The 22,181-nt window shown below is 46.3% G+C and overlaps 1 protein-coding gene across 5 annotated transcripts in view; it reads right to left on the bottom strand.

Annotated features, from left to right (window-relative positions):
• The window catches only part of LOC135897121 (calcium-activated chloride channel regulator 1-like), a 115,509-nt gene that overhangs the window by 33,411 nt on the left and 59,917 nt on the right, over positions 1-22,181 (bottom strand). For 3 of the 5 annotated variants that reach the window (XM_070540871.1, XM_070540874.1, XM_070540873.1), the window contains exons 10-12: positions 20,659-20,877; positions 12,582-12,680; positions 2,210-2,383 (exon numbers count right to left, since the gene is read on the bottom strand). In XM_070540871.1, the coding sequence (XP_070396972.1) occupies positions 2,210-2,383; positions 12,582-12,680; positions 20,659-20,877 (492 nt within the window). Of the gene's footprint in view, positions 1-2,209; positions 2,384-12,412; positions 12,681-20,658; positions 20,878-22,181 lie in introns of all 5 variants that reach the window. The other 2 variants (XR_011515259.1, XM_070540872.1) reach the window with 1 other exon arrangement.

The raw sequence follows: 22,181 nt of genomic DNA, 5'->3' as shown, positions 1-22,181 counted from the left end.
TTCTCGATGAGGAAGTGGCAGAAATCCTCGGCAATACCTTTGAGAATATGGCCCACCCTGTTTTCTTTCGCCATGTGGGCACCCACCGACTTCCATGGTTTCAGTATCCCTTCAATGCACATTCTGAGAGTTTCCCCGGTGACTTGGGCCCTCTGCGACAACGTCTGCTCCGCGCGTTTCTGCTTCGTTGCTGGGCCTCCAACGCATTTCTTTACTATTTCCACAAGTAGTCCCCAGGTAGTCAAAGTGTATTGATGTTTCTCAAACCATACTAACACTGTAAAATCAAGGAATAACAAAACGCTAGACAACTCGCCAGCAACATACGGACCACTCATCCACGTCGTTGCCGGACTTTCCTTCGATGGTCCGCGGCTCCCTGTGGCGGTGAGAAGGGGCCCTCACGGACGGCTGCTTGGTGTCTCCGTTTGAGTTCATTTGTTGAGTTTGTGGTGCCAAGTCCACCCGCAAGTCGACGGCAGCGGCAAAGCTAGTACTGTTGTGCTTGCGTCGTTGGCAAACGGTGTCCCTCAGCGAGCGCTAGATAGTACGTGGCCTACCGCGCGCCTTTCACCACAGTTGTGACGATGTATCGCGTTTACTTACAAGATGAAAAATGCAAAGGTATCGCTTAGCGAAATGAGTCCACCGCACCGGGCGCGAGCCAGCCCAGCTTCGTTGTCCTTTTCATGCAAACTCCACTCGCACGTTTCAATATACCAGATGCATTTGGCCATCTGTTGATTATTATCACATGACTGCGAGTTACCCTACCTATAAATGACATTTGTATTGTCTAAAGTGACTGACTTTAAAAGGATCTTATAAATGGCGGTAGGTACCCTTGAAGCTAATTTATGGCGTGTAATGGTGTATTTGCATTGGCTGTCAGGTAGCCATTTGTTATGCGTTCAAATTGCTTAGCCTTCAACTCTTGCCCTTGGTGTAGTTGGCTAATGCATGCTCTCGCAATCATTCAACACCATCGGTCTATGCGTTTTACTGAAAGTCAGCTTTCTTTTTTATTTATTTGGCTCCTTAAACAGTGCCTAACATGACGTCCAGTTCAAAGACCACTTGGCCAGACGAAACCTCGACCCCATCTACAGATGTACAGAAAACATAGCTACACACTACAATAAACACATGCACGAGTTCGCGGAAACCGCATGCGATTCCGTGAAAGCTAACACGCAAAAAGTAGAAGTATAACAAATGAGGAATATAAACGGACATTGCAGTTACCATCTGATACATCTGCAGCAGTGGGAACGTTTTCAAAGGTACCAAAGAATAAAAACAATATCATTGATCTATTTATGCTTGAATGTCAGACAAAGCGAGGATATCTGGAATATACCATTTAGTCACTAATTTGTGATCGCCCTTTACTGGTTAGTTCTCTGTCCTGTGTGGCGCTGTTTTACACATGAGAACGCTACACTTCTGTTGCATTATTCCGATGGTCGTTACGAAACCGTAGAAATATGCATATTTCCGATGGCCTTGTTGTTTGTGAAAGGCGATATACCTTGCCACAATAAAGGCTATCTATTACCTCTGGTAAATGCTTTCAAGGGCTCTTTATAATGGCTATCGGTAAAACACAGTACTCCTTTATTTCAAAACCACCACAAGAGGGAAATTATACTAACACCAACACAACTTCCTCATCGGTCGTTCCACCTTTAAGCAGCACCGGTTTAGAAACTAATGAGTTGCAGAAGCTTCGTACCGTGGTTCGTGTACTTTTCCCTCCGTATTGGCATGGAAAAGTTCAATGACCTTCGTTTGCACGCGCAAATTGTCTTAGTTTCTAAGCATATACGTGTATATACAGTGCCCAGCGATTGAAACGCAATGCTCATACCTAGGGCACCTGCCGACACTTTTCGGACGCCGGGTGCGTCTCTGGAGACACGTTTTCGTATCCCTTGAAAGGCGAGAGCCTTCGCTTTGTAAACCTCGCTGCGTTCGGCTGCGCAGCGATCAGCCCAGCACTGACCAGTGGCGGGAAGAGCGCGTGCAGCGCCGCATGCGCCGAGCATCGCCTTTCAGTCGGCGAGAAATGTGCAAAGAATGCCTTTCAAGCAACATTAAACACATTTACGACATACATGTCTGGCTGTAGTTCACTAGTCATTACCGTAATAAGCGCAAACAAGAGAGACGTACTTATCTGACGAAAACTTACAAATGACCAACTCACCGGGTGGGGGATGATTAAAAACTTTGAAACCAGAACCACGGGGGTCTCTCCTTCGGTACGCGTGCCTGGTGTTGCTGTCTCCGTAAATGTAAGCAAAGACAGAGTACCGTCCCGCACCCGTGAACTGTGTGAAGTATCCACTGTAGGTTCCGTCAACTTCGCGATCGTCGGGATCTGCGAATTTAGGGCAAGAGCTGGTGAACGCGCACACGGCATTCGCCTACGCTTACACGCAAGCAAGTCCCTCTACTGTAGTTATGCGACGTCGTCTGTAGCACAAGGTTACGTATCTATTCCGAGCAACAGCAGGTCAATTTCGGTTCTTCCTAGGTATATAGGATATTTATCGTCAGAAGTTTGTTACTGCCACGGTAATGACACAATCAGTGCCGTATACATGCAGCCAGCGCCACCGTAGTGGCCTCTGTGATAAGTCTCGGTATTAACTTCGCAGAAGGAGTCAGATACATAGGCACTTCAAAGTCATGGAATACAGTGTGAATGCCAAAGCGATAAGTTTGACAAAGAAAATTAAATATGGGGTGTTACGTGCCAAAACCTCAATCCGATTACGAGACAGGCAGTAGTGGTGGACTCCGGAAATTTAGACCACCAGGGATTCTTCAACGTGCGCCTAAATCTAAGCAGACGGGTCTTTTCGTATTTCTCCACCGTCGAAATGCGGCTGCCGTGGCCGGGATTCGATCCCGCGACGTCGTGCTACTAAGCCCACCACCAGGTAGCCACTAATCAACCGCGGCGGGTCGGCAATCACGGAAGAGACACTAATATGTTATGGCATAACCTGGCATCACTGTCTCATCCAGAAGGGTTCTTTAGACGTGAGTGAGGCACAGTCCGAATCAATTTACCGACAAATATTTTGAGAGCACTAAGGCGCTACTGTCGGGAGGTGTTTATGGGAGGCGCGAGCATAAGCTATTGGCTGACATGATTGATGTGGCTGGTCCGTGGATTTGCCTGAACAGCTCATTTCTGGCCTTAGATCATCTCAAAGTCATTTTACAAATAATTATGCAACGTCTCGCGGTGATTACGCGTCATCGCCCAAGCTAATTGCCTTGCTGTTTTCAAAAAGCTATATGACTGCTTGGAAATCCATAAAAAATAATTATTGTCAAATAAACGAAATTGAAGCCGAAAAATACAAAGATTCCATAAGTACGCGAGGTATAACCACGGGTTCATGGTGGGGAAGTGGTGGCGACGCCGGCGTTTCCTCTAACAAGTTTTGTCGCAAACACTAGGCTTTCTCAGGTAGCGTCGAGGAGTGAAGACGTGTTTACGCCGGCTCCGCGAACAACCAAGGATTCTGGTGGTTTTTCTGGCAAAATGATCTGCGATAGTGCTACAATCGATTTTCGGAAGTGACAAGGACCCTGTGGACAGAATTGTTTGTGCCTGTGAGTCGATTTTTAGTGATTTACGGCTAAAAAACTGTAACCGGAGCACAACGCCACGCTAAGCCTCACCCCGGCTTCGGCATGGCCCCGGCCGTGGACGGCGTCGACGGACAGCTCCAGGCCAGCGGCGGCTCCCCGAGAAGCGGCGACATGGAAGTGACGGTGGAAGGCAACGAAAAGGATCCTAAGGGACCCGACAACGAAGGATGGTTCACCGTTTTGGCGAAAAGGTGGCAGAAGACCGTGCCAGCTGGCGCGGAGACGACGATCGGACGCTCGGCGGACGCTCGGCGCGACGCGCTCAAGAAGGGAGCAGGGAAGAAGGAAGCGGAGCTATCGGTAGCATCGAACCTACCGAGACTGCCTGCCACGGGCTGGAAAGTGACTCTACGACTACGAGAAGGCCTCTCGGTGCTTCAGAAGGCACCGGAAGTGAGCCTAGGAAGAGCAGTGCGCGAAAGCGCGGGCGTCAGCCTACAAGAAGCCAAGGGAGACCGCTTCGTGATAAACACCAAACAAGGTACGATTATCTACCACACATTATCGATGGAGAATGCTAAAAAAATAAGCAAGATAGAGAAGATCAGAATCGGAGACAAAGATTACGGGGTCGTCACGTACGTGAACGCACCAGAAAGCTGTGGGCGTGGAGTCATTCACGGCATAGAGGAAATGTACTCCGACAAAGATGTCCTACTCAACCTCAACGAGGATGAAGACAACCCGACAAACGTAGAGGCAAGAAGAATGGGCAAAACCAGAACTTTCCTCCTAACTTTTGACGACGAGGAAGTTCCACGCACGGTTTTCTTCATGGGCGCTATTCTACGGTGCTTCCTATACAAGAAGAGGTACGAAGTATGCTACAAGTGTGGCGGACTCGGCCACAGATCACACGTGTGTGACAATGACGAACCGAGGTGTAGAGGCTGTGGGGCAACCAGTCCACAAGAAGGACATCAATGCGAGCCGCAGTGCCAGCTCTGCGGCAAAAACCACGTCACCGGGGATAAGAAGTGCAGGAATTTATTCCGCACCCCGTACATCGTGAAGAAGAGACGATGGGAGCAAAAACAAGCGGCCGATGAGGCGAACCAAGAGGAACTTCGTAAAAGCAGGCCAAGCGAGAGATCGAACAGCAAGACCAGGAGCCGCTCGGAGTCCTTCCCCAGGCTACAGACGCCGCAACAGCAGACACAACAGAAGGAAACAAGTAACAAGGTGAGCTGGTCAGGCAAAGTCTCCCAGGATTCAGAAAAGGATAGAGAAAACCAGGAGCTAAAAGCGCTTATTAAGAGGCAGGAAGAACAAATCAGAATACTGATTGAGGATAGGAAAAAGGAGAGGGAAGAATTTTTAAAGATAATCGAGGAGATGAAAAGAGAGAAGGGTGGAAAGAGTACGAGACAGGAAGAGAGTGTAGGGGACCAAGAACCTAAAACAGATCGGCCCCCGCTCAAAAAGAAGAGAACGGGAGAGACAGACTCAGACAGCAAGATGGACAAAGTTACTCAGGATATTACCCTGATGAACGGAGCTATGATGCAATTCATGGAACAAACTCGAGCGGAATTCGAAAAGCGCGACATCGCCCTCAAAGCAGAATTTGAGAAACGCGACTTCGCTTTAAAAGCGGAATTCGATTGGTTTAAAACACAATTAATTAACATTCAAAATGCATTGGCAAAATAACACGATCTCGCAGTGGAATTGTAGGGGCTTCCTGAAAAAGAGAGCAGTCCTACAAACATTCCTAACTAACATCGATAAACCAGATGTCATTGCGTTGCAAGAGTGTGGGAAAAATTCAAAATTGGCCGGCTACACAGCCTACACTGGGCAAGGAGAGAATCGGCAGACAGCTATTTTAGTTAAAAGAAACTTAGCAGCAGTACTCCACGAGACTGACACAAATACGATTGATCACGTCCTTATTGAACTAGTACCGAGGAAAAGAAAAGATAGAAGCCTATACGTTCTCAACGTATACAGCTCTCCTAAGCAAAAAAAGAATTGTGGCTTCGATCAGCTCATCGACAGGTCCAAAAACATTGCAGGGAACAGCCCCATAGTCATAGTCGGAGACTTTAACGCGCAACACACGGCTTGGGGGTACAAAACCTCGCAACAAAAAGGCAGAGAATTATGGGATACTATCTCCAAGCATGACCTAATTCTACTAACAGATCCTCAAATCCCGACTAGAAAGGGAAATAGCGTTTCCAGGGACACCACACCGGACCTTACACTCATAGGGGGACACATAACCGCACGATGGTGTAACACGGGAGAGGACTTGGGGAGCGACCACAGAATAATAGAGACGGTGGTAGAACACGGCATACCAACTCCCAAACCCACGCAGTTCGAAGCGGTAAATTGGAACCTCTTTAGGCAGAAATGTGCCGAAAAAGTGGAGCTCAAGGATTTAAGCAGTTGGAGCAAAGCCCTCTTGGAAGCGGTTGAAGAGGCCACCGAACAGGTGGAGGCGGACGAAACGCAAGAGATAGTAGACCGGAAAATGGTCGGATTATGGCGGAAAAAGAGGCAGCTAGAGCAAAAATTGAAAGAGAATAGAAGCAATAGAAACATTAGGAGGGCATTAGCGCACCTGAACGGAGAGATTGAAGAATACGCACTCGAACTCACGAAACGAAATTGGAACAGCATATGCGAACAGATGGATCACACAATTGGTAAATCAAATACATGGCAACTATTGAGGCAGCTACTCGATCCCCAAAACAGCAAATCAGAGACGCGTAGCAACATGCAGAAACTAGTGTATAAGTACGAAGGTAGTAATAGGCAATTGTTCGCTGAAGTTAAGGATAGATATCTTAAATGTGGTCCGCAACAAACGCTGCCGGACTACAAAGGCGAAGAGAACCCCCTCTTGGACAGCCCCGTCACGGTAGGAGAAGTCAGGGCCGAGTTGAATCGACTTAGAACGAAAACAGTTGCAGGACCGGACAGAATCAGCAATCGGATGTTGAGGAACCTAGACGACAAGTCGATAGTAAACCTAACGAATTTTATGCAAGAGTGTTGGGAGAAAGGTAAAATCCCCAAAGAATGGAAGGAGGCTAAATTAGTCCTAATTCCAAAACCGGGGAAAAAGCTCAGCCTCGAAAACCTCAGACCAATATCCCTCACGTCATGCGTCGGGAAACTAATGGAACATGTGATACAATCTAGAATCAGCAGATACTTGGAAGACCAAGACATATACCCTGACACAATGATAGGCTTCAGAGCACACCTATCTGCGTGTGATGTCATGCCACAGCTTAAAGAGCAAATTATCGACCACAAAACGAAGGACACGAAAGCCATCGTTGGCTTAGACGTGGCCAAAGCATTCGACAACGGAGACCACAGGGCAATCTTAGAACAATTGAATAACCTAAACGTAGGGAGACGTACCTACGAGTATATAAAGGACTTTCTGACTGACAGAACAGTAACGGTCAGTCTAGGGGGTAACGAGGAGAAAGGGATAGTGCTCAGTAATAAGGGGACACCGCAGGGCTCTGTACTTTCACCCACTCTCTTCAACATAGTAATGATTGGACTCCCGCACAAACTTAAGGACGTACAGGGGCTAGAACATACGATCTATGCGGACGACATCACCCTATGGATAAATAGAGGCAGTGACGCCCACATAGAAGAAACGCTGCAAAAGGCCATCAATATAATTGAAGAGCACTTAGAAAAAGGCGGACTTAAATGTTCAGCTACGAAGTCGGAGGCTCTCTTCATCAGTCCACAGAACATGCGAAAGAAAATCCATAACCACGGGATAAAACTCACTGTTAATGGGGACGCGATTCCAAACGTAAAAGCTATACGTGTGCTAGGCATGCACATTCAGGACAATGAAAGAAATACAGAAACGATTAGAAAGCTTGAAATGAGCGTCAGCCAATCCTGCCGACTCCTCCGAAGAATCGCCAACAAGAATGCAGGCATGAGGGAGGCTAACCTATTAAGGATAATACAGTCCTTCGCGATCAGCAAGATTACATACGCAACACCGTACCTTAAACTAACAAGGGCCGAGAAAAACAAAATAGAAATCCTTATTAGGAAAGGAGTTAAAACAGCCCTAAACCTGCCACCATGCACATCTACGCAGAGGATACTAAACATGGGCATTTCAAACACCCTAGAAGAGTTGATCGAAGCCACACTAGTCTCCCAGCAACAGAGACTAATGCGAAGCAGAGGTGGTCTGAGAATTCTAGCGAAACTAGGATACAAAACTAACAACAAAGTAAGAAACACGGGAGCCATCCCGTCACAAATCAGAGACAGGATACGCATACCACCACTCCCGAAGAATATGCATCCCACTCACCACCAGGACAGGAGGAAAGACAGGGTTAAAGCGTTACAAAAATCACTAGATAAACAGCAAGGGGTGTTCTACACGGATGCAGCAGAATATGAAAGCAGACGAGGTTTTGTCTCAGTGACGACACAGGTTAACGGTGAGAACTCAAAGAGCTGCAGTACCCCGCAAAACAGTGTGGAGGTTGCAGATGAGGTGGCCATAGCCCTAGCTTTGACTCAAAAAGGGGTGAAAATTATAGTGTCAGATTCCAAAACAGCTATCAGGAATTATACCGCAGGGAGAATCTCCAAAGAGGCGCTCAACATATTGGAGAAAGGACCAATTCCAGAAGAATTAGTGAACCTTATATGGACTCCTGCCCACGAAGGCTTGCCCGGCAATGAGAAAGCGCATGCATTGGCCCGAGAGCTTATTTACCGGTCCACCAATGCAGCCTCTACAGCCAGGGAGCCCCTACAAAAAGAGGAAGGTATAAACACTTACAGCGAAATTCTCGATTATTATAGAATGGGAAGGAAAACACTGCCAGAGGCGCATAAGAAACTAAGTAAGCAGGAAGAGATAACATGGAGGCAACTCCAAGCGGGGGTGATCTGCAACCCCTACATTCTGAAGAGATGGCACGATAGCATTGAGGCCATGAGTTGCAAACACTGCGGGGCAAAGGCGGACATGATCCACATACTATGGACATGTCCTAGATACAATAAGCCAGGTAGGGATAGACAATCCTGGGAGACTTTAATGACCAGCTCAAAGAAAGCTGACCAAAGAGAAGTCATCCGCATGGCCCTGGACACCGCTGAGCTCCAAGGAGCATCAGCCAGCTGAAAGGGGAGGAGTAAGCCGAGGAGACAGGAAGACTCTTGCCTCCTTGGGGCTCTTTTTGCGGGTGCAAATAAACGTTATTTCTCTATCTCTCTCTCGCAAACACTACGACAGTCCATTCTGCTGTGAAAAGGAAAGTACAGAAACGATGTGCAAAAAAGGGAGAAATGAAGTGGACGCACAATCACCCTATAACAATTACTTCTTTAATTAATTATTTAGAGGATCAATCATTAAATAATTATTTATTACTGGAGCCCTGGCAGTGTTGTTCATAACGTTGTGTTCGAATGAGCGTTGTCGTCAGGTACACTAGCATTGGGTGGGTATAGCTGAAGTCCCTATATTTTATCTGGGGACTTTATCTATAGGGACCTTAGGCATAGCGGACATGCACTGACTTAAGCGTAAGAGACAATAAAGGTGAAGCTGACTGTAACGGTTATCTGTAGATCTCATCTCGTCCTTGCCCCCGTGTTTCGAGACGCCTGTGGAGGCTGCTAGTTCTGCTCCGAGGCAATTGCCATCTCGTATGCCGCATCGATTCCATCGCGTCGCCCACGTGCTTTGCTGGAGTACTCTGCGAGAAGCTTCAGCGCAAGTCTTAAACCTTATTACCTTCGTGAACGCTACGTTGTCAATGACAAAACTGGGCAGTCTGACGAAAGTTTCCGGGGCCTGCAAAGTAACCGTTGATGGAACGGACTAGAAGGGTTAAAAACCGCTGTTTTACCGTTTTCTGAAAAATTTGCTGAAATGCAGGCGCGTAGCTACGGATGACGTCTATGGTTAGTCATGTTTCTTTTGATGTTATCGCGGTTGTGATAGGTGGAAATGTTTCAGAGATTAAGTATAACGCAAGAAAAGTCAAGAGATCTGATCACGCACGGTAGTAGGTTTGCTTTGTCTTGAAGCCAAGTGTTACTTCTTTAATTTTTTGGCATGTTAACAGCAACATTGCCAACAGCGTTTTCTGCCGTAAAAGAGTGGTTCATTGTCATTTCAATTATTGTTTTTGCAAAACCGCGATAAATAAATCGCGCCTGTGCTCTCTTCATATTTTATACTCTTCGGCAACCAACCGTTGAAAAATAAAACATATAGCTTAGATATGACAAAGTAAATAACCGAAAATTAGCAGGACTGCGGCAGCTCAGAAACAACAACAAAACTTGTCACGTTAGCCATGTGAATACCACGTAAAAGAAATTAGCTTTCATTTCTCTATGCTAGTCTCGTATGCCAACTTTTGATGATAACTGCTGTACCAAATTTCGCGATTACCCGCCGTGGTTGCTCTGGGGCTTTGGTGTTGGGCTGCTGAGCACGAGGTGGCGGGATCGAAGTCCGACCAGGGCGGCCGCTTTTCGATGGGGGAGAAATGCGATAGACACCCGTGTACTTAGATTTAGGTGCACTTTAAAGAACCCCAGGTTGCCGAAATTTCCGGAGTCCTCCACCACGGCATGCCTCCTAATCAGAAAGTGGTTTTGGCATGTCAAACCCCTTAATTTATTTTTTTTTTGATTTGGCGATTATAAGCTAAATAACAGAATCAATGACGCTGTACCACGGAGCAATAAAGGACGCGTAACGGTACCATTAGCATCTCCTCGCCACTGGATGTAGGTGTGAAAGATGTGCTTAATGCTTATATAATGTTCAGCGGCGTATTCTTGTCTCATTTGTATTCACCACGAGGACCACACAAGCTACCCTAAGTATTTTTGGTTTAGTCACCAGTGGCTCTGTATGGATATGGGTGTGCATGTGTAAATGCGAGTATGTGGGTTCATGAGAGTATATACGAGTATGTGTATATATATGTATGTATACATATGTGTATGTGTATATATGTATGTATAATGCATATGTGCTTGCATGTATGCTGTTGCCGAATATTCTGTAGAGGGGGCTGCGGGCCTCGTAAAGCTGCCTACTGGAGCAGCTTTTACTTGCAGTCTCCTCCATCAAGTAGATGGAAATAAAGCTATTCTATTCTATTCTATTCTATTCTATTCTAAACCTAGTCGCCAAGATGTGGCATTCACGAAAGCCACTGCGGGTGGCTTCCTTCCAGTTTCACTTCCCTATTCGGTTCCTCTGCGCATTGACTCTTTCTCTGTGGTGAAACACCCACGTGCATATCGGTTTCTTTTCTTTTTCTTCAGAGGTGGGGGGGGGGGGGAGGCGGGAGTCGGGGCCGGGCAGGACATCCACATTGCACCTTTAAGTGCGATGCATTTTTCATTGATGCCAATTGTTTTTGACATCGATTATTATTACCGTACCTATACGCGGTGTACTTAGCAAGTAGTTGTGTGCGAAACACTTAGCAGCAGTTTAAGATGCTGCAACTACGGTGAGTGTAGCACTGAGCATGTGCTCCGCGGTTTGTGCCGATGTTTAATTGACCTCGCTGACGCCGCCCTCGATCTCTGTATTTCCGCAATTAGGGTGCACGAACTTCACGGTGGCATCGCCAGATGGCTCAGAGTCTCAAGAGGGAAGAGGAAGAGACGAGCCTGACTACTCTAGGCGCTTCTTAAAAAACTGCGTTTCGGCTTTTCGCATATTTAGTCATTGTAGAAGACTTGTAGCCATCTTCTTCTTGTTTCATGTCTAGGAAAACAAGTTTGTAGTACAGAAACTTATCAACGTCAGCGTAGACAGCAAATATTTTTCTGTCGACGAAAGCAGCGCTGCTTGTGGTGGCGCGATACACAATTTATGACTTCGGTGCAACCACCGGCAGGGACACAAAATTGACCTCAGTGTCCGGGGATGGGCCCTAATGCCGGCACTAATCCATTCTATTCATCTGAATAGGACAGTTATTGTCTTTGGCTTTCCTGTATTCGACATGATGAGGATGCCAAACAGGTGCCAAGAAACTCGGGCGGTGAGACACAGGGGTACCTGACCGATTTTATTACGGCTAAGCATGTCCGCCATTGAGACAAGTTCAGGAGCCCCAGCAATTTATGATTGCAGCAGGCTTGAGCGGCGCGGGACGTTCCCGGGCACCATCATGCAAGGGGGGGGGGGGGGAGGGGCGTCATTTCCGCCACCTAGTGCTAAAATCCCCAGTGAAAAAAAAACCTGCCCACCACGAACATGGAGCAAAAGACAGCTGCAGCATAGGTTTAAAAACTAAGATTTCTAGAGCGCGAATAAATGAAACTGTAACTGAAACCCCATTTCTGTACCCGAGGTCCCAGACACCGTTCGCAGCGCGCGCAAAACATTTCACTTTCGCCACCATTGCTGCTTCCGTGACACAGCCTACCGGATAGTTCGAGGAAGCTGTTCGACATTAGTTCAAATACCACTGCATTCAGCATCCCTGATAGCAGAAAAAAAAATTATCCGATTGCAGGCGCAGATCGAAATTAGTGCTGCGGTAGTGGGTAAGGTGAGCTGCAGCCAATAAATCCTCCTTTCACAATAGAATGCCAGGTTGGATCTTGTCGGCGTGATTTTTTGTGTGTCTTTTTTTGTGCAACAGGCATCATACTATATCAATATATAAAATGCGCAGCGCTATTTGCCAAGTTTAACGAGAACAAATTATTTCAGCGATGCTCTTACCTATACCGCTGTCAAATAGTGGAAGGAAGGAAAGCCCCTGCGTATTGACCACCACCGCCATAACCTTTGCGCCAACGACAGCTTTATCGCCTTTCGACACATAGACGTCTATGTATCCTTCATCAGGTAAGATAACCGGTCTCTTTGGCACTTCACATGAAGCCAATACCGGCATCTTTGTAGGGCCTCTGACTTCGGACACGACCAGGATGTTGACTTTGACTCGGTCCGTGCTTGAGCTGTTCACTTGAAGCATCCATGACCCCACCTTGAAATATAAAATACGTCAACCAGTCAGTCCATCAGTTGCACAGTCGCTCGTTCGGTCAGTAACTCAGTGGGTCACTCACTCAGTCATTTAATTGGTCAGGCAGCCAGTCAGTCAATCAGTCGTTCAGTCACATCCCCATTACCTAAACCACCCACCGCGGTGGCTTAGCGGATGTGGTGTTGCACTGCTAAACACGAGGTCGCGGGATGAAATTTCGGCCGCGGTGGCCCCATTTTGATAGGGAGAGGGAGGGGGGGTGAAATGCAAAAACCGCCCGTGTCCCGTGCATTCGGGACACCTCAAAGAACCTCGGATGGTCAAAGTGAATCCGGAGTAAACCAGTACGGCGTGCCTCATAATTAGGTCGTGGTTTCGGCATGCAAAAACCCCATAATTGTAATCATTACCGAAACCACAATAAAATTGCTTCTTTTGTTCTATTTCTGGCAGCTACAAACGCTGTAAATTGTGAACAGACAAAGGTATTATGGAAGGAACCATCCTTGATGACCATCCAACACAATGCGGAGCCTTGCTCGCGTGCGCGTTGTCCAAAGCGCGACCGCACTCACGTCCACCCTGTCACGCTCGCTTGAGGACCACCACGCACTTTCGCGGGCCATGGCACGCCTGACCACGTCGTATGGGAACCGGAGGTGCTCTCCCACCTGACAAGCCGCACCTAATTCGTCTTCAGCAAAGTGATTTCTAAAGTGCGAATCTGCGTCCCGCAAGTGGTGGTCTTCCAATCGGCGGCGCTTGGCCTCCGTAGCTCGTTCGGCGGCCCTCGGCATCGTCTACCGCTGCTGGACCATGCTTATCTCGTCGACCCGTCGCTTACCCTCCTCCTGCCTCGCCACTTTGGTACACATCGCGTACTTCTGCAGTGCCTTAACGCTCCTCTTCCACTTGATACATCTACAGGGCACATTTTTGTATCTACAAGTGAAGGTCTACGCGCAACACGGCAAAACTGGCGCAACCGAGCCCCGTCTACTTGTGGCGAGCATACCGGCACAGGGCCCAGTGGAGGAACCGAGCACTAGCGATGCGTGAGTGAGCGCTTGAGAGAGAGAGCGGGCGCGTGGAGCGAGGAGGGGGCCGAGCCAACAGAGGCCATCTAGCAGGCACATTAAGGAGCGCACGCATCGGCGACAAACTTGGTGGCCTTGGACGGCCCCGCATTTGACCCTGGCTGCTACTAGGTAGAGGAATGCCTCGCGTTTTAGATGTGCATTCTAGTATACAAATGAACCCTGTAAATTCAATAGAAAAACAGAAGTCGGGGACGGCACAATACCACAACATTTCCACCTCACAGGTGCTGAATTTTCGCAAGATGCTCATACTAGAGGAATGGTAGAAAAAAAACTTTAAGACACTATTTACAGATGCACGATAGCTGTAAGGTCATAATCACAACATGAAAGAGCACTATTGGAGAATGTTATTTACCGAACTCACAAAATATCACCATGAGATCTAACGCAATTATTTATTTATTTAATAATACTGCAGGCCAATACTTTGGCCCAAGCAGGAGGGGCATGTCACAAACAAGAAAACACAAAAAAGCGCATACAATGCAACATGAAATGAACATAATACACTAAAAGAGGCACAAATGTCAACATCGCTAACTTGCACAAAAATGATTTTGCAATGCAGCCATGAAATCTTTACACTGAAATACACTAATGGGAAGTGAATTCCAGTCGTTCACCGTTCGAGGGAAAAAACTGTACTTGTAAGCGTTTGTTTTCGCGAAGATCGGTGCAAGCAAATACTCATGACTGCGTCGTGTTCTCCTTGTAGAAGGCCGACATATGGAAGCGGGTAGCGTCATATTATTTTTTCCAGAAAGTGTGTTATGTAGTAGTACAAGACGATTTATTTTTCTGCGTATTTCGAGTCTCTGTATTCTATTTTGTAACATTATTGAGGACGGTGAATCCTTCTTGGCATATTTCCCGTAAATAAATCTCACTGCTTTTCTCTGTACTCGCTCAAGTTCTTTTGTGTCTTTCATGGTATGCGGGTCCCAGAGTTCAGAAGCATATTCTAACTTTGATCTCACTATTGCATTGTAGGCTAACATTTTAGTCCTTACAGGCGCGTTTTTAAGCTTTCTTCTTATGAACCACTAGAAGCAATAGAAGCAATAGAACCGCAATAGAAGTGTTGTTTAAGTGTTAAGAAAAGATTAGAAAGAATAGATTAGTCTTAAGAAAAGATTAGAAAAGAAAATATTGGCACTCAGTTCCATTACAATTCGGAGGCTAGCTTAGCCAACTGAAATATGCAGTTGAACGCGGAGCCGGAAAAAAGTAGACGCCGCTGTGACTTGTTTCCGCTTCAATAATGGCGATGGTGGAAAAAAGGTTTCACATGGGCCACAAGCGAAAGTTTGAAAAAAGGCACGTCTGAGTCAAACAAGATCGTACGAAGCCTTTGTGCGCAATTTTGGAATGCACGACGGTAAAGAGGTAAAGGTTTTGCCACAAGCATGGTGCATAGCGACAGCAAATGTGCGCATCCACATCACCTTGCTTCTGCTTCAGCTTGGCCGAGACCAAATCAAGAAACAGATTTTAAATTTCAAATATTCCTGCAGTACCTCTGCCTTGCGACGGGTTTGTACATTTCTTCGATTACTTAAAGCTCATGACAGGGTTTGACGTAATTAACAAAACCCGTATTCGTGTATTTCAAAGAAAACCTTGCTGGCCTTGCGTTCCTGAATTCCATCATCTCCCCCCGATTGTGTTCGTTGCAACCATTGTTTCATGTGCTCTTTCACAAACATACACCTGAAAATAAAATTGACGTGCACCTTTCTTTTTGTATCACGAAGCTAAAAAATAAATCTACACAGGTTTCTCAGAAAGAACGCTTCCGAGTTGTAGCAAATTTTATCCTGGTCGGGGAAGGCAAAGTTTTCTTAAACCACATAGCTTTGTTTCTGAGAGAACGGTGTGGGTTTCCTTTGTACCTTCGTGCTACAATAGGGGTGGAAGTCGCTTCTTTTTTCTTTTCATGAACATCCCTCCACTTTGCGGGCCTCCGCAGAACTGATCTCCCGAACACAGACGCCATTCCAAAGCTTCCTCACCTAAGTACTCTCCTAAAGTTCCAACAACTTGCCGCTGTCTTGAGAGGCCAGTATTGCCGCATTACCACAACTTGGTATTGCCATAATGCGTCAACGTTCCGATGTCACTGGTGTTGTCCGACTCATTATATCAAAGCAATTTTGTTGCCAATCGAAAAGCGTTTTCGTATGCTGAGACGGCAAAACGACTTCCAGGAGTATCAACACAGTGTCGAATGAACTGGCTTTGATAAGCGCCGTATAGCTGTTCACATTTTTGAGACTGAATTGTCTGAACACATGATGGACGTACGCGTTGTTACGATTGGCGTTTGGCACTGCTGTGCCCGGCATCCCTCCCCGAAAAATAACGCTCCGCAGGCGTGTGCGCAGCTATGAAAGGCTCTTCACACTGGCATCGTTGTTTCTTTAGGACCAGGGAGCTGGCGACTAAATCTGACGAACGCCCGCTTGGACTACACTCGATGCGACATACACTGCGACGCGCGGACAAAGGACCTCACTTGGAGGCGGTCAAAACCCACTGCCCTCCATGGATGCAATTAGTACAGCGAAGGCCACTCTACTTGAACCTGACAAGCGGACCGTCACGAATGGCCCACTAATTGATAAAAGGGGCCAACGCCGAGGACTTCCGTGGAAACGACGTCGACATCAAGTTCGCAGTTTGCCACGACGTTGCCTCGTATGGAGCCGGCGGACGCACAACATTGGAGGCGGAGTCCGACAGAAGGGTGACGTAATGGGTGGATTTCGCGAACGGTTCGATAATTATGGGTGGCCGAGACGAACAGTGAATTTCCAAAATGATGGAAAGGAGAAAAAAAGCGCTGAAAAGCGGATTTTTAGCCTTTGGCGGCGTAGGGAGGGGGGGGGGAGGGTGTACATGCTCGTACTGGTGTTCGTAGTCGTGCTCGTACATGTAAACTCTCATCACGTTAATTTGTAAATAAACCCCTTTTCTCATCTATTGGACATCACCCCGGACCTCTCGATCGCCTGGCACATGGCACATCACCAGCCACGGCACCTTAATGGCCGCTCGGACCCTGAATCGCAATAGTGTGTACAGTTCAGCTTGTCTTTTTCAAGGAGGCGGAAGATTCCCAAGGTCCAAAGCTCTGCCGCAACGGCATTCAGCAACGCTTCACACTACCTTGAGTGAACTGGGGCTATGATGCATACAAAGCTGCCCATCATATTCGGATGCCTTCCAGTCATCGGATGCTGATCAATAAAGAGGGAGAATCTACGTGCTGTAGTTCACTGTGAGGGCGATCAGAACCAGGGGGGCTCAGGGTTCGAAATTGACACGAAAATGGCTCTGTGCAGCAAGTGTTATATAGATAAGACGAAAAATCAGAAACTATGTAGTATACGGAAGAATTGGCATTCCATACGCCGAAACCAACAGCAGCATTGCGTAAAAGCTCGAACAGTTTCAGGCGGTGGTTAATATTACAAGTGGAGGAGCACCTACGCAAGACTCCGCGGTGGCGTCACGATAAAGTAGGATTTTCACGTTGCGGTGCATGGTTCGCATCCACGTCGCGGCTGTTCCTTTTGTGTTTTTGCTGCTATTTGTTTCATGTCGAAAAAGACTTTTCGAACTCAGAACTGACAATGGGAAATCAATGCTAGCAACGCGTCCTCACTACTCCCCGGCGGTCGCATCTGTTGGACAACCGGTTCATCCTCATCAGTACGTTTATTGCGATGATTTACCTGTTCGACATGTCAGAACAGCACAATAAACGCACCTAAACCACGTGACCCGATGTTCCCACGAACGTGACTGCCGGGCAGCAGCGAGGCCGCACTGCTTCCTGTCATCTTCAGGGTGTCTACCAAGTTGACATTTCCAAATTCCCTGAGTTTTCCAGGTTTTCCCTGAGCACCTTTGCGAAATTCCCTGAATGAGCCAGAACTTTGTTTTATGTCAAGACACGCTAACACCACGTTGCCCGATGCTGTCACTCTCTAGTAAGCATGCTGAAACAAAAAATTGCTTAATCCAGTTTGAATAGTAAGGAGTAATATCTATTTTATTTAAAAAGAAAACAGAAGGAAGGTTTTAGTAAAATGCACAGCGAAAGAAATGGTAAAGCCCATTCTAAATTGAGTCGAACATTTTCAAATACGAATGAAAAGGAGATGCATACATAAGTAAATATTTTCTAACATCAGCTATTTCTATCTGTATGATCAGCTCATCTCATCTGTATCAGCTCATCTGTATGAGGTCCTGAACTTTGTCACAACTAAGGTTCTCTCTCAGCAGCTGGGAAGTCAACCTCAACTGTCCTGACATACTCTCAGCCCGTACACAACATCTCAGTGTTGGGTTTCACTGCTTAAACAATTTATTTTAGTTTGGATGAAGGACACTTGTGTCTCAGCGTCAGACAACACTTAGTTTTTTTAGCTCAAGCTCCTTCAAAAAGGCGGCGGCACCCTTCTTTTCCCGTTAATTCCTCAGTGCGTCGGTCCTTTCTGTTCTCATCCTCCTTCTACCACGCTTTCACCACATGGATCATCTGAAGCATCCTCTCGGTCAGTTGTACAGTCAACATTTGATTTTTCTGACTTCCGAGGGGCCGCAAAAAAAATTGAAAAAAAAAACGGGCAGTCTGAAAAAAATTAATGCATGTCTTTAACTGCCTTTAAGGGCTAAAATTACCACAGGCACGTCTGAAAAAGCTCTGAAGGCCTGCCAGTACGCTTATTAGGCATATCAGGGCTTGTACTTTGACAGGAGACGGGGTGCACGCATGTGTAATTAAGGAATACATACTGAGTCCCGTGACAATTGCCCCCTTCCCGCGCTTGTTATGCTTCACCGCCTAACAATAGTGTACTGAGGCGAAGCTAACTTTCGGAGACTGGCATTACGCAACGCGCTGTGCTCTGCGAGCTTCAAGGCCAATCGCGAGGATTACAAAGGCGGAGTCGGTGCCATTGGTGATAGCGGCGAATTCTTTCAATGAAAAACACGGCACCGCACGGCAAGAAGCTTAAAAGCGAACGTAGAAACCGCTAGGCCTAACGTTGCCACGGTGGTGGTTACGGCTGCCAGCGGATCTGCCTGCGAGAGTGCCGGTTCGAGGCGGCGAGATAATCAAAATAGCGGCGGTGGCGGCTTTGATTAATGCCATTTCAGACCTGCAGTCAGGGCAATATACGTTGACTATATGGAGTACGTGGTGGTGCCGCAAAACCGTACAAATTATCGGGCGTGTCCGAAAAATCGGGCGTCTAGAAAATCGGTCGTTAACTACTCTGGCAATACATTGTGCCGATGACACGGCGTCAATGACGATTCGTTGCGATTCCTCTGTTACTGGAGCCAGCATTAACACGACTTTCGTTCCCTTTCAATAAAGTTACAGCTAATTTTCCCTGATAGAAGCACAAATTCCCTGAGTTTTCCCTGAGTTTTTCCAGACTGTTCAAATTCCCTGAGAATTCCCGGTTTTCCCGGTTTTCCCGGTTGGTAGACACCCTGCATCTTTCATGTCAGCTGTAAGCGGCGAAAAAGGTTTTCGCCAAGTCTGGTAAACTGGCGCCGACAAAAAAAGCTTTACAGAATCATTGATCAGGTACTGAACCTACATATCCGGCGTGTCTATCGACGATATTACCTCAACGCTAATGAAAGGGCCGACTTGCGATCGTCTGTACCAGTAATAATAACAACTGGCTGCCGGGTGTTCATCTTTCTTCCGCGAAATATTTCTTGATTTCGAGGTTTAAAAAGGCGTATTCTTGTGCACGTCATGTACGTTCTATTATGAGCCTTTATGTAAAACATATTCAGCCTTTACAACAACTTCTTGCGCACATGCGCACTGAATTCGCAGGACTGAAGCACCGTGAATTTGGTCGAGTGATCGGGTCGGGTATAATGTGCCAGCAAAAACTTCGCGGAGACATTTCACCAAAGTTGAGGTCTGACAGGCATGTATTGTTTGCAGTTGTGCTGTGTGGCACTTCTAAGAAATTGCTGGTAAAAGCAGGGTGCTACACCTTGCTCGCGATGACGGGTTTTCGGGAACTTTTAGACAGCGCTATAGCAGAAACGTGGTAGAGTGCGTTTTTATGATTGAACGAATATAGTTCACATAGTATATTTCCCATACATCGCATAGTACCTACATGATGTTCTTTTTTTTCGCCAATAGTAGTAAGTACAGCTTTCTTATCTAATGAAAAATAAATCTTTAGGTTTCATACATGAATTTCATGTTACATGCAAAATAGTTGCCTGCCACCGATCAAATGCAGCCCATGCTATACCCAATTTTCCTTGCCTTTCGTTTTTGAATATTCTTACTTTGGCCCACCCCTCGCACTATTTCCCATGATTTATCACTTTAAAATATTCATTTCTTCTTTTTAGTCAGTCATGTCTTGTGGCTAATTGTAGACGAATTAATAAAATGATATCCGAAAACATAGCTTTTCTTTTCGTTACAATTAGTAATAATGTGTCAGAAAGTCATGTTTGAATTTCTCAACAAGGTACCCATAAATTGGATGCCAGAGTCGATAGGAGCGCATTAGTTTGACTTTGGTTGGGGAGACAAATTACCTTAAAACCTCTCTGCGAGAGAGCGCCAAACAAGCTTGCAGCCCCATTTTAGACAGACATTAAAACAAATGTATGTGAACATGGGCCGGGACAATGTACGTTTTACTCAGGTTATTTTCCTTTTCACACTTGAGGAATTGTCAGAGGGGCCTGCGCCCACGCTACCGCCGTGATCGGCAGGCCATGAGGGCTGGCTAGTAAGAAATTAATACAATCGAAACAAACTAATGTCACTATTATCCCAGTCCTAGTTTCTCAGGATGCAGCCTTGCCTGTGCAGCGCTGGGTATGATGAGCATTTTTTGGAGGTCAGTGTTATCTTCACGACAGTTTTGACACCTTTGTCCGGAGGGGTCAACAAGCTGAACCGAGAGTGGACAGTTTTGACCGGAGGCGCAGCTCACAGTAACGACTGTGCTGTTTCCAATGTCACCATCAATAATGAATGTTTTCTCCAGAGTTCCCACGAAGCTTTCGCTTTCTGACATAACCTGCAAAGCCAAGTGGTTGCAAATTCATTGACAGTTCAAAACAGCACAGCAACATCCTGTTTTCATCAACACAATGGAGAAGGCTCTGAATTAAAGTTCCCCTACAGAGCATTTTGAAAAACAAAAAAATCCCAGGCGACGAGGCGCGTCTGTGGAAAGGAATAAGTAATATTAGCAAGGTTGCGCAAAAACAATAAACAAACACAGACATAATAAAGATCTCACTCAAAATAAATAAAAAATACCCATGCAATAAAAATGTCAAGGTATCATTATAAGCTTTCTTGATTACTCAAGTAGGCATATTTTGTTCCAGCAGAAGAAAATGCTTTTAGGGCTTCGCCCTGCCGTTGCGTTGTTAGCGTCTGTTGTGTTTTATTGTTACGTTTTTATTTATTTTACAACATGTCATTGCAGGCCCTTTTGGTGACCATTCAAAAGTTGGAACATGATTAAGCCACACAAAATAGAATGGTGAACAAAATATTTTCTCGGGATTGAAAACCGAACCAATATACGATTAGAAGAGGGAAATGTGCGAATGACAAAACCCAATTAAACACGAAACAATTGCCCCAAACGATGAACATATGCTAACACTTACAAGCAGATACAGAGACAAAGATATAATTTGCTGTGTAGATATTAACAAATAAATAAGATAGTGTAATGGCAGGAATCAAAGCAAAACTAAACGAGTTTAGGTTGGTGAATTGCTCTGTCAAAAGCCTGGTCCCATCTGTTTGGCAGAAAGTGATAGGTTGATTGCAGGAACTGAATGGCCAAAGCGAAACCAGCGAACCCTTCAGTGCCACTATGCGGAATAGCGACGAGGCCTGAACCATAGCGGATCATCTAGAATTCGTAACGTTCTTACGAAGACCGGGATTCTATAGGTGTCTGGGATGTCGGGGTTCACAACTATATTCACAATGTGATGGAAACTCAGTCGATAGATTCGTTCGCTCTTTTCGAATGCAGTACGGCTAATCCTAGCACACGGACAGCGCAGTTACTGGTCCACAGCTATTTCTCTTAAAATCTTTGACCTCAAGAATATAAAACGCACAAAATCCAAGGCGGTGTCCGAGAGTTGCCTTACCCACGGTGTCTTGGCGCTCTCCTCGCAATAAGACGGCTCTTAGTCGCGTATCGGAAGCGTCACTTACCAATAGACTTTATCCTCTTCTGCTGAATATTTTTCTGCTAAAAATACATCTTGTGCAAGGCTATTGTTCTCTGAACTTTATTTTCAATTCATGCAGCTTACTTCACTTCCGAGTTATTGTCGCGGCTCTTTGCTT

Source organism: Dermacentor albipictus, chromosome 6, assembly GCF_038994185.2.
Source record: "Dermacentor albipictus isolate Rhodes 1998 colony chromosome 6, USDA_Dalb.pri_finalv2, whole genome shotgun sequence".
Classification (NCBI taxonomy): Eukaryota; Metazoa; Arthropoda; class Arachnida; order Ixodida; family Ixodidae; genus Dermacentor; species Dermacentor albipictus.
Note: the sequence above shows the minus strand (reverse complement) of the source record. Positions and strands in the feature narration are given on the sequence as shown.